This window comes from Leptidea sinapis, chromosome 4 (genome assembly GCF_905404315.1).
Source record: "Leptidea sinapis chromosome 4, ilLepSina1.1, whole genome shotgun sequence".
In the NCBI taxonomy this organism is placed as follows: Eukaryota; Metazoa; Arthropoda; class Insecta; order Lepidoptera; family Pieridae; genus Leptidea; species Leptidea sinapis.
The window spans coordinates 1,746,977-1,760,958 of record NC_066268.1 but is presented as its reverse complement, the minus strand read 5'-3'; the positions used below and the strand labels follow the sequence as shown (position 1 = coordinate 1,760,958).

At 36.8% G+C, this 13,982-nt stretch overlaps 1 protein-coding gene across 1 annotated transcript in view; it reads left to right on the top strand.

The window, feature by feature from the left end:
- LOC126980043 (dual specificity tyrosine-phosphorylation-regulated kinase 2-like) overlaps nucleotides 1-13,982 on the top strand; it is a gene marked incomplete at its 3' end in the record, with an annotated part of 178,607 nt that overhangs the window by 158,143 nt on the left and 6,482 nt on the right. Inside the window, exon 2 of the mRNA XM_050829670.1 lies at nucleotides 12,854-13,010. Within this exon, the coding sequence (XP_050685627.1) occupies nucleotides 12,854-13,010 (157 nt within the window). The remainder of the gene's footprint in view (nucleotides 1-12,853; nucleotides 13,011-13,982) is intronic.

Below are 13,982 nucleotides of genomic sequence, written 5' to 3'. Positions count from 1 at the left end.
GCTATCATTCTTTGTATGTGGACCCGGTATAAGACACTTTTTTTAATAGGCTCTTGAGGGCAACGCGTGAGACTGCCTTAACCCGCTACCTGCTAACATCTTTGGTTGTATGGGCTAGCTGGAGTATGTTCATCAGCCTATTTCTTTAACAAAAATAACTTACTGATACCAACGCAATCCCAGTCTATACAGAACGAATTTACAATAATATAGCCGAATGTTATAGTAAATTATTGTTATAAACGTTTTGTAAACGGAAGCGCGCAGCGCAGGTGTTTAACAGGCGCTGCGCAGGCGCAGAGTTATTGCGTAAACTGTAACACGTGCGCCGATAATGTTAATTGTATCAGTTGTTTTATTAATATCGGCGTCACGTGCAATACTGCGGAATGATATTATTATTTTAACATTAATTTAATATTAATTATTTAAAAACTATCATAATATAGTCATGTTCTAGCTTGTACTGACTTGCCCAGATACTCAAGTGATCATTCATTATGTCGAGTGAATCGAAAGATATTTCCGAGTTGTCGAACCATACGTAGATACTTACTAAGTAAAATTTATTATTTTAAATGTAAACTTCTTTATTGGATTGTTAAGAAATATTTTTTCCAAGTATTTTTATAATCTAATCACTAATGCGTGCGGTAAAAAGATTTAAGTAAGTACATAGTGCAGTCATTGTCCTCCGTACGTACTTAAATCCCTTTTAAGTTCAGTGCTCTTTCTCTATACCAACCCAAAGAGGCCAACCTTGCTTTTAATGGAAGAGGAGGACAAACGAGCGTACGGGTCACCTGATGTTAAGTGATCACCGCCGCCCACTTTCTCTTGCAACACCAGAGCCTTTTAGAAAAGTGTACGCACTTTTACGGTCCCCAAGTATCGACCTGGAAACACCGAAATGAAAAATGAATCAATCTTACTTGATGAATTTCTCATTTTGAAAACCTATGATTTAAGGACTGTATATCACTGGGACGCCATGGCGGCAATACCAGTCGCCGCTACCAACAAAGTATATACAGCTTTATATAAAGTATAACCTATAGATCACACTCCTTTTTACCACGTACTTCGAATAATTTTAACAAACTATAATCTTCTGAAATAGATTTTTTTTATTCCAGTTTACGTAGTCTTAAGAAACATATTATACAAGATTATTTGCAGGTCACAGAAAATTTATATAATGACAATTTATATTATATACACTTAGTGTATTCTTAAATCAATTTAAATTGCAAAAATGCGTAAGACCTATCTAGTACATAGTAATGCCTTTAATTAGTTTAAGCTGTAAATAATTTGTAAAAACGTTAAAAAACTATTTAATAGCTATTTGTGCAGACTTTTAATTGGCCCATATGTAAACATGTAGATTTATGTATTTGTATTGATGGCTGTTAGCCACCCTATGAAAATAAAATATAGAGTTACTCACCCGGTGTCCGCTTGGTTGCGCAACCAATATGATGGCGCGACCAGCTCGGACGCATCATTACTCTGGTGTCTGTATGGTGTCGAGTTTGGTAGCTTACGGACACCACGGTGTCCCGGTGAAATATAGCCCTAAAGGAAAGCACCGGGGGCGAGTTGCGGAATTCCGCTAGTTGTCAACATGACAAACAAAGATGAAAACATAATTTTGAATTAATTCTCTCACTATTCACTTACTCAACGTAATAACACTGTCACTCTCAACGATCAGACGGACAGAGCGACATGTCCCTAATGTATCTATTTGAACGTAACCTAAGGCGTCTATTTTTCACGATTTTCGCACTCGGCCGAAGGTCCTTGGTTGCGGTTTTGATTTTCCTGACCCAAATCTCGCGGTGAAAATAAACTGCGCGTGAATTCACAGAATCTTTGTTTAATAGAATAGAGCTGTAATGGTAACTCGTGTAGCCATGCTTTTGTGTTTTATTTGGATATATATAAAATATTAATTGCTACTTTCTTGGATCTCAACTCTTGTGTATCTGAGTTACGTCTAAAAACATTGAAAACATTCTGAAAAGATAACGAAACGCCGGGATAATTAAATATTGTCTATTTTTAAACAAAGCGCACATTTATATTGTAATCAATTATTCAGTATTCAGGTTGTTCTGTATTGTATTAAGAACTAAAAATTCACAATCAAGCTATGTTCGATTATTTAACAACTTCCCTAACAACAATTATGAAAAATGCGATGGTTATTAAAATGAGGTGGTTTAGAAAGTTATAAATGGGCTTGAATTCGCTCCAAATCAAACAGCATCAAATAATTATAGGTAATAAGATTGTAATAAATATCACAAAACAAGCTCAGCTCGTTGTCAAATCTTCTGACAGTTGGATAAATATAATGTCAGTGCTGTTATTTGTAGAGGATATAGTTCAACATAAGGTTAATCAACTGCTAAAAATAAAAAGAAAATTAGAAACTTAGGCAGATGGTGTTCATTTTCCGAGGAAAGGAAAAATAGCCATACAAAACGAAGTACAAGTGGAAAATTCTCAGAATTCGGATAAATTATTAGACGACAAAATGCTTTCATTTTGACCGCCAACGCAAAGTGTCCCTGAAACTAATGGACTGATTTTGATTCAATTATATTGTTTCCATGTTGATGTAATGAAAATCGTTCCTAGTTTTCATTAATCTTTTTATTTTGGTTTAAAGTTAGTTTAAAAAAAAGTAGGTAAAGAAGTCTGGCTTGAATCACTGATGAAAATATCCCACAGTAAAACCTGTAAATGTGGTCACCCTATTGGTGAGATTTGTACTACGAATAATTGTTTATATTCCTTCATTATGTAAGTACCATCTGTAACGTGTTACCGGAAGTAGTAAAGCCAGGGTCGGCGGGACGGTGGAATTTATTTTATTGTTTGTTTGATTCCGTTGTTCGCTCTCTGTGTAGGTCTGTCTATCATGTTGAGAAGGACTGTTTATATGTCCGTAGATTTATTTATGATTTAAGTATTTCGATCGTTGTGTATATATACGTTTATCTATTACTGTTTCCTTCAAAACACTTCCGGGATATAAAACTGGATTTGAAATTTGAAAAATACTCTTGACAGTTTGTTATTTTTAAAATGATACCTCTCACTTCTGGGATTAATTAAGTTAAATTTGTAACCAAAATTTATGAACGATGCGGGACTCGAACCTTGACCTCTTGAGTTCCTTCCAATTGAGCCAACTGTTCGAGTGACGTATGGTTCGTTAATCTTGGTATATCTTGTTCAGTTGGAAGAGCGCTTGGAAGGAAACCGAGAGGTCGCGGGTTCAAGTCGAGAATTGGTTACAGATTTAATTGAATACTCTTGATACAGTAAGTGGTTATATAAAATAATATATCAAATTTAATTGCTGTTCGTTAGTCTCGCTAAAACTCGAGAACCGCTGGACCGATTTGTCTAATTTTGGTATTGAATTATTTGTGGAAGTCCAGGGAAGGTTTAAAAGGTGAATAAGTAGGGAAATGCTGTTAAATAAAATAAAAACAACAAATTTCTTTTTCCTACGATGTGTCCATACATAATTTCTATGAGAGAATTTATTGACGCACGGTTTGACAGTTCTGCTGTGAAACAATTTCATTGCGACAACAGGGTGCATATTTTACGAAGTAATTTTTGATGTTATGATATATTATTGACAAATTCATATAAAAACATTATTTTATTTATTATGTACAGAACAACGTCTGTCGGGTCAGCTAGTTAATAATAAAAACAAACATGAAAGTGATAGACATTGTCCATATGAGTGATATTTAATACATAACAATAGTTTGCGCACCTATGGTGTGTGCTTGCTGAGGAGTTTGGGATAGTTTTGGGATCAAGCTTCAAGGACTGGATACATCTGGGAGACAGGCGTGGTGGTGACAGGAAAGTAAACTCCGAAAAATTAAACTCGTAATCAATGAAATTCTTTGACCCGGAGGCTCGTTGTGAAATACGTTTAAAATGTAGAAAATTGAGTTATCCTCGATATTGCAACGGGGTGAATAATGCTCGGCCATGCGTTAAATTTTTATCTTCAATGAACTCTCAATACTTTTTATTTTTAAATGGTTTATTTTAAGTGCTTTCATTTAACGGTTATATAATAAGTTTTAACGAACCCATTGGTTGACTGGTATTCGTGTCTGCCTTTTGAGGAACCGGTTGTGGGTTCAGCGTATATGTTTTTAATCATACATCTATATTCCCGATGGTCAAACGTGAATTAGCCAGATAAGGGGCGTGCATATCATTAAGGCAATCAGGCAGTGTAGGTCCCGTTATTTTATAACCAAACTTCTTTTGAACTCATAAATTTTCCTCAATACCTACGGTACGCAATCTCCAGTCTCAACTAGGACTAGTTAGATCCACAGTGCTTACCTTGCTAGAAAACCAATGCATGCCCCTGCGCCTGATCTCTGAAGCGTAAGACGTAGTATTATTAAAAGTTGGATTACAGAAGATAATATCTGAGTTCACGGTGTCACGGTGTCTCCTCTCACAGTTTCCATTGAACCCTGTCCATGGCAACTCGTCTCCAGTCTCACTCAGCTGTGAGCATGAGTTGATCTTTCTTTTATTTCTGATATAATCTGATATAACGCGGTATCTTCGCCAATGTAACTTATTTTAGTGGACATATGTACTTGAAGTCAATTTTAAATGTATGTAACACAAAAGTAACAGGTTGAAGTTGATTCCAAAAATTTTCTGACGTTTGTGTCATTCGTAATTGTTTTTTTGGTTTTTCGTCCAATATTAGGACACGCAAAGGGTTCAAGCCCATACAGCCGTTTTCATTATTTAATAATTCATTGCCAAAGTCATCTTTGCAAGATTTTTACAGATAGATTTTTACTAAAAACGTAGAATAGCACGAGGAATAAATCATTTTAATGATTTTTGCTTCGTTAGGCCAAAAAAGTATAACTTCTTACGTGCATACATAAGTACACATACACACATTTTTTTTTCAAGATAAACATTAGTATCGGCATCTCGCAGACTGACCTAAATAGAGCCAAGCGTGAAGCGTGTCAGATGTTGGTACACGTGAACGAGCTGACGTCATACACCGAGGTACATCAACCGCCTGCTGTGACATTCACCCAATTTGAGTCCACTTGTTTATAAATAACGCTGCGGTTATGTCAGGGGATACACGTACGTGTGTGATGTTACTAATAGATCACCCTGACTTCGCTCAGGTGGCATTTTTTCACAGTAGAACTAACGGGGTGCAGAACCGCGGCAAATGGTGACGCTCCGAGATATTTTTTTTTATCATATAGACACACTTCTACTCAAATTATCTTGCCCCTAACTAGGCTACCAGTGGGAGGCTCCTTTGTACGGGATGCCGGCTAGATTATGGGTACCACAACGGCGCCTATTTCTGCCGTGAAGCAGTAATGTGGAAACATTACTGTTTCGGTCTGTTGCGTGCGCCGTAGTGCGCCGTAGCTAGTTAAGTTACTCGGCTAATGAGACTTAACACCTTATGCCTCAAGGTGACAAGCGCAATTGTAGTGGCGCCCTTATTTTCATAAGAAAAGGTATAGCCTTTACTATGGTTACAAGACTGCGATATATTAAATACAATATAATATAGATACTTACATACATAAATACTCAAAACATGTATGATTGAGGTTAATTCAAATTTGCTTGGGATGTATATCTTTTTTAGCATAGTATAGTATATTTTAATTGTTACAGAAACTAAAACGTGAACTTACTTTGTATTCCACTATAAGTTTGCATGTCTTATGGGTTAGGATAAGAGCACCTGTTAATTATAAACCAACACCTTATTATTACCTTATCTTGCAAATAAAGATGATTGGATTCGATTTGAAACATCCATGACTCGGAAACAAACATCCGTTATCATCATATAAATGTGTGCACCTACCGGGATTCGAACCCGCGACCTCTAGCTCAGTAGGCAGGGTCACTAACCACTGGGCTATTTGGGTCGTGAAAGGTGATGACGAAATAGAACGTTTTGAGGATTACGCGCGTAAAATAATGTTATAATGCCAGAAAATATTAGGTATTACGTGTGTGTTCCTATTTATAGCGCTATCACAGTGTGGTTTTCAAGGAACTTTCTTTTGCGTACAATCGAACTATCATTCACTTAATGGGTCGGCAAAGGTCGTGTTTTTCCTCTGGTGTGACCATAGAGTATTGGCAGCGGTGATCACTGACCGTCCAGTGACCGTTCGCTCGTTTATCCTCTTCGTCCATAACGTCCATAGAAAATCGCATTATTATTTACAACGAAAACTGAAAACTGTTATAACCATACATATGTTTACCAGTGTAACCATATTAGTTTTTATTATTAAAAAGCGTCGGTGACGTTAGACACGCAGTTGAACCGTTGACTCTCACCACGCAGCCCCCGGTTCGATCCTCGCCCACCACGTACCAATCCATTTTCAGTTTTTGAATTCATATGTGTGTTTATTGACGCTATATAAGGTCGGCAACGCTGTTGTGATTTCTCTGGTGTTACAAGAGAGTATGGGCTGAGGTGATCACTTACCATCAGGTGGACGCATGTCGTTTATCCTCCTCTTCCATAAAAAATATGAGTTGGTGTTCCAATGCTGCCATATGCATAAAGACCTTTAAAAAACAATCAAATATATCTTAGTCGTTAAGGCATTTATTTCGACGGTTTTTTCTTTGACTAGGGTATCATCAAAAAAGAGCATAAAGCTAAAAGGAATCTTGTCATTTTGTGTTTTAATGGAATAATTGGACTAACAAGCGATCACCACTACCGAAGCTCTTTTGCAACACCAGAGAAATCACACTAGCACTGCTTTCCTTCAAGTGCAGTATGCGCTTTGCTCCAAACTCTTAATAACAACTATTTATCTTGTCGTGAGCTTCATTATTATTAGTTACACGGTAATATATCAAATCCATTGTTAACAATTCCTCCAACACGAAAACTCAACGGAACTCCTGTCCTTTCAAAACTAGATAGACTTCATCGTAAACCTCGATGACGAAATACTAATTTCGAGAACGATGAGCGATCCATCAGCCGCTGTCATTCATGTAATGAACTGGGGAAGTTTGCCAAACTTGGGCGCGAGCTCACGGATTTCGGGAATCGGGAACTTTTTTAATTTGTCCCTAACGAGTTTTTGTATACATTTTTCGGCCAATTTCATTTGGGTAAGTAGGCGTTCTAAGTAGTAATGTATGTTTGTATGTTCCCTAATAACTCCTAAACTATTCGACCGATCTCAATTAAATCTTTTGTAATAGATTCGTTGAAGTTCAAGGAAGGTTTACATATATATAACATAATTTATATGGCACAACAACGTTTGCCAGGTCAGCTAGTATGGTAGGTCTACTATATGCGAAAGTTTGATCCTTTTTTCCTGTATTAACCAATCATCTGAAATTACATCTTACATGATTATATCCCCATTTGGTTTTTCAGAAAAAGGACGCACGATTCCTTTCATTCCACGAAATATCTTCTGATTTCTTTTATATATATTGCACCGTTAATCACAAAATTTACATTTAATCACAAAATTTTGGAGCGTCCTTTAGGGAATTAACTTCCTACAAATCCTCGAGTCCGCGTGCACCAGTGGGAGGCCCCTTTGCACAGGATGCCGGCTAGATTATGCGTACCACAACGGCGACTATTTCTGCCGTGAAGCAGTAATGTGTAATCATAACTGTGTTTCGGTCTGAAGGACGCCGTAGCTAGTGAAATTACTGGGCAAATGCGACTTAACATCTTATATCTCAAGGAGACGAGTGAAATTGTGGTGCCGATCAGAATTTTTGAGATTTTCAAGAATCCTGAGTGGTTACTACGTTGTAATGGGCAGGGCGTATCAATTACCATGAGATGAACGTCCTGCTCGTCTCATCCCTTATTGTCATTAATAAGAAACCAGTGTGTCCCCCGATATATTAACTTCGTTTTCGTCGTTATTAGTGAAGGTAATAGGCGATGTAGCGAGCTTTCATCGTACAAACGTTTTATGTGATAGCGTGTAACGTTACAATAGCTGGAGTTAAGCCAACCAGTTCGAGGAACCCGTTCGTATTTGGGCCGAGTACTGTCGCGCAAGTTTTTTTTTTCTAAATAACTTGCATTTCTTCAGAAGCATACATTATGCGGCGTTTCGCAAGATTTTTGACTGCTCCAGTTGCTTTCGCGGGAATCGTAATATCAGGAAGCGATGTACTGAACTAATTCTAAATGATTATTATAATTAGTGCTTCAAAATAATTTAAGAGCGATTTCGCACTACGTCCGATCTGAATCCGATCCGTATCCTTGAAAACATGGTCCGAAGTAGTCGTAGTACTATTGCTATTGTAGTTTACGCACTAGATCCGGCTTCCGTCATCCGTTTTATTTCCGTCGACCGTTAGAAATAGTTCTACGAGTACACCGGACCGTATTTTCATGGGTACGGATCGGAGTCGGACCGGATGTATTGCGGAAGCGCTCTAAAGGACTTTAAGTGCTGAATCTTATGTACTAGCTCATCGAACTAGTGATGTTTGTCCGCCCGTAGAATTAATTATTCTTCTATAAAATTATTTAATCATCTACCTCTAGAAATAAGAACTCACCGCAGATCGATTTACTGGACTCCTGTTTATATGCTTAATTGACAAAAAAAATATAGTGTTAAGGATTTTTTAAATTTTAAGTAAACTTTTTGCATGCTAATTTAAATTAGCCGAATAGAATACACTACAATAAATATAAGATCTATAATGTATACTGTATTCGACGCAATAAATAAATTTCATTTCAATTCGTGTATAGGACAGTATAAACATAAAATGCAATTCTTATTTCATGTTTGCATTTCAGGTGGTAGAAAAAGTACAAGAGTTTTGCGCGATGTTTCGAAAGTTCGACAACTTAATAGCGAATGATTATGACTTCAACTGTATTTAAGTACAACTTTACCTATGTGATGTAATGTAATGATTTCAATATTAAAAGACAATTAATAAAAAAATCACCTTTTATCTCTTTCACCTATTCTTGGTAAGGGCGTATTTTTTAATATATGCCTTAATTACTGGAAACTGCTTATATTTAATTTCTTATGGAAATAGTTAATGAAAATATCAACTATAAGTGGTTCCATCTACACATCAAAAACAGTCACAATATCACGAGACGATCTATGAGGTAGCGTTATGCGATATGAGCCCGGTTTTAAAGATGGAGTAGATGTCTCATAATGTGCCTGATAAAAAGACACCCATTAAAAGACTGGCAGCCCTCCAGTGATTCCTCTGGTGTTGCTAGAGAATGTGGGTGGCGGTGATCACTTAACACCAGGTGACCCGTACGCTTGTTTGTCCTCCTCTTCCATAAAATCAGGTACACAACAATTAGAGCGAAAGTGCGATGCTATTTTACGGCAGAAAAGTGTGGTGACAATACCTACAGCCACATAAAGTTATTCTGCAACTTTGATTTTACTAATCTAAGCAGTATAAGATCATTTATACGTCTAGATAGTATACGACAGCTATAAAACCATGGAAAAAAAACCTTAAGAACTAATCTCTATTTTGAACAATTCACGCACGCTAACACAAAGTATCATAGAAATCGCGAGCGTAAGACAAGAAATCGGTTGTCTAACAGCAAGATACTCTATCAAAACGTATTTACTATCTAATTAAGTTGTAGGTAATAAAAATAGCGAGAAAAATTAACAGTAGAAGTAAGAAACAAGTCCATTGATCAAGCGATCATTGGTGTTTACTACCCGCCGACACTCGCGCCACAACCCACCAGTCAAGTGCTTAACTAACCTCTATTTTGAGAAATTTACGTAAGCTAACACAATGTGTCATACAAATTGCGAGTGTAAGACGTAGCTGGTCACGCACACTATTCGGCGTGTTTTTATCGGTTGTTTAACAGCAAGAGGCTCTATCTAAATAAATTATCTAAGTAAGTATCAATAAAAATAATGATAAAAATGAACAGTGGAAGTAAGAATCAAGTCCATTGATCAAGCGATCATTGGTGTTTACGATCCGCCGACACTCGCGCCACAACCCACCAGTCGAGTGTTTGTTCCGTTTTAACGATTCATAATAATAACGCAGCACAATGAATCGTTGAACTGTATAGGTCGTCATTGATTGCGTCAATGCGTTATCGATTCTTTTGTACGCTGATTATGTTTAAAAAGCTTCACTTTATCGTTGTTAATGGATTTGGTTTAGTTTTTTACGAACTGTTCATCAGGAGGACTGACCTACCGACAGCTGACATTACACTAGGACTCACTGAGCACAAATTTATGGAATATATTAAAGCTTCTTTGATAGTACTATACCTAAATTTGACTCAAACTCAGCTTGACGAGCGCTCGGACGGAACCCGAGAGGTCGCGGATCGAGTCCCGCGTCGTTCATAAGTTTTGGTTACAAATTTAATTTGATCCTAGAAGAGGGGTATGTCGCTGTTTAAATAACAAATTGTTTAGTACCTACTGTAGTATAGTAGATTATATAGAGGATAATGATGTATGATTCTTGTGTGGTTCTGCGCAGACCACCTAAAAGTATATAGTATTATATTAAGTGGTTATATGATTTTAAAAATGGGCTGGCAGTTTCTTATTAGTTGTTCTCCTCATCTCAAAGCCACTCTACGAGCTTCATGACGTTTACCAAGTGTTGGTGCAATATGTTATGTTATGGTCACTCGTTATGGTAAATAAATATATTTTTATTCTACTGTTGAAATTGTTGCGATCAGTGGTGTAAAGTACATGTTATAAGTCGTCTTCGTGATTTGTGTGGGTCTGGGTTTAAGATACGATGCACACACCTCTCACTCTCTGGAGGTCATGAGCTGTCCTAGTCCATCAAATAAAGGATCCTCAAATGAGATAGATTTTGCTTCCCAGGCTGGGCCATAGCATTATTTGATTTATAAAATTCAGTTACCTTGTTTTAAGAGGTGGAGATTTATAGTGAAATGTTTTTGACACTTGCACGTTATGAATATGGGCGGTGTAGATGATATGAGTAAAGGATATTACATTGTTTTATTTTTATAGACGCTTAATTATCTTTACCGCTATATCATATCGCTATCAATCTAAATACATATGAATCCAGTGTCCTGATGTTGGTTTCCAGTGATCTCCTAAACCAACAAACGAATTTTAATGGGGATAACTTCATGGAGTGCATTTAGTCCAACTTGAGAGATAGAATAGTTTTAATTTCGATTTGGGACCCATAATTATTTCCAATATTTGTCTTGTATGGATATATTTTCTATGAGAGAATTTATTGACGCATGGTTTGACAGTTCTGCTGTCAGAGAACTTTGACGAAATAATTCGTTATGAAATATTATTGTCAAATTCATGCAAAACAGTACTTTATTTATTATTAACTAGCTGACCCGACAGACGTTGTTCTGTATATAATAAATAAAATAATGTTTTTATATAAATTTATCAATAAAATATCATAACATCAAAAATTATTGCTTAAAATATGCACCCTGCTGTCGTATTGAAATTGTTTCACAGCAGAACTGTCAAACCGTGCGTCAATAAATTCCCTCATAGAAATTGTGTGTGGACACATCAAAGGATAAACAAATTTGTTGTTTTTATTTAATTTAGCAGCATTTTCCTATTCATTCACATTTTAAACCTTCCCTGGACTTCCACAAATAATTCAAGACCAAAATTAGCCAAATCGGTCTAGCCGTTTCCGAGTTTTAGCGAGACTAACGAACAGCAATCCATTTTTATGTATATAGATTAATTAATTAATGAGATTTAACATCTTATGTCTTGAAGTCACCAACGCAATCGCAGTGCCGCTCAGAAATCCTTGATTTGTTGTTAAAATTACCAATCACAATGAATATGTCTTTATATCCAATCCAGTTGTAAATGTTTGAAAGTTGGTCACAGAGCTAGGCTACGAATCTCAACACGAACAGTTCTACGAGTTATAATAAATAATGACATCAATGGCATCGTTGAAATGTTACATTCGAGTTTGATTCGGTGAAATGATATTATAAATACAACCGGTTCTGTGTGTCTGTAGCCCACGCTTTCCTGCTGTGTATTGTTTTGAATCCGTTTAACCTATTTCCGGACTGGTTCTACAGTACACTGACAGATGTGGGTCGTGGTTAGGTCGCAAGCTCTTTGTCTAGTCTACACATTAAGGTTCATGTTGAAGAATATTATGTAGTAGAGGTCGCCCATATATCGATTATCTTATATATAAAATACTCGTGTCCCGGTGTTAACGGCTAAACCGATTTTGCATCTCGCACATCTTGCTGTGAATATCGCACACAAAATTTCATACAAATCGGGTAGGTCGGAGATTTGGCCAACATCTATCTTTCATCCTCCAAATGATAAGAGTAACTCACCCTTAAATATATATTTTTTTATATTTTTGACTTTTTTTTTGAAAAATACATAGAACTTTAAATTTTCACCTTTTTAAGATCAACCCCTGTATTTTAATCGCCATTTTTATATTATTTTGTTCGATCCACAGATCCGCAATATGGTTGCAAAATGGCAATCGAATGTAATAATTATTGTAGTGCGATATATTTGGTAAGTCTGAGATAGGTCGTCATCTATTTTTTATACTCTGAAAATTTTACTACTTACTTTATATGGCGAAACAACGTTTGCTAGGTCAGCTAGTTTATTATAATTATCTAAATCGTGTTTTATTAATATTCAAGATACTCCTCTCCATGGCTCTATGGCAAGTTTAATATTTGTTTGTTTGGTTGCAGGTGATAGACTTCGGTAGCTCCTGCTACGAGCACCAGCGCGTGTACACGTACATCCAGTCCCGGTTCTACCGCGCGCCCGAGGTCATGATGGGCGCCAAGTACGGCATGCCCATCGACATGTGGTCCCTGGGCTGCATCCTCGCCGAGCTGCTCACAGGTAATAATCGCTGCATCAGAACTCATCATCTGCATCGTTGGGCGGTTGTCTTTGCCCTCCTTATTTTAGGTTGGCAATACATTTGTACAAATTAAATTCGTAATCAAAATTTATATACTCGAATACGTGACATGTCGGGTTCCGTCCGAGCTCTCTTATCAACTGAGCCAACCGTTAGAGTGACGTATGGTTCGTAAATCTTGGTATGTCTTGTTCAACTCTCACTTACTTAATATTTTTGTGATTCCTTTTTTCCAATTGCAATTCCTTGGGCGGCGGTGATCAGTTTTAAGCAGATTATTTTAAAATTGCTTTGAATCAGTTATTTTATAAAAATTCATTTCTTTAGAAAAAAATCTTTTTGACGTCGATCTATTGATGCAGATGCACCACCCGATGCCTGCACGGCCTAGAGCTAGGGGTTAAATGCGTCCTTCACCAAAGAAACGCTAGTCAACAGCTCCTGAGCGTGCCTGGTGCAGATGCGAAACACGTCTCGTATTGGTTGTTCAGTCGAAAGTTCAGTTGAAAGTGGGAGCTGATTATTCGGTGGAGGACGCGTTTAAAACACCCAACTGTAGGCCGTGCATGCATTCAGCATATAGATTGCAGACTTACAAATTTAGCGGACACTAAATATTTATTCGTAAGTTTTAAATAGTTATTAGCAATTTAGAAATAACAATGAACAGGAAGTTCATAATTCAACGTTGAATATAAAAAAACAATAAAAGAGTTCATACTGTATGGTAGCCATCACTAGCTGGTGATGAACACGACAACGATCACCTAATTAACAGCTCGAAGTGATCACCTAATATTTTAATAAAGTAATACAAAGAATTCAATTGCAATATTTTTATTTTGACGCGTTTAGCAAAATAGTCACAATTTCTCTTGCAACTCTAATGTCTCAACAACTCGTGTTGTGATATAGAATGTCAACAACTTCCCTGTATTTTTGTCGCCCTT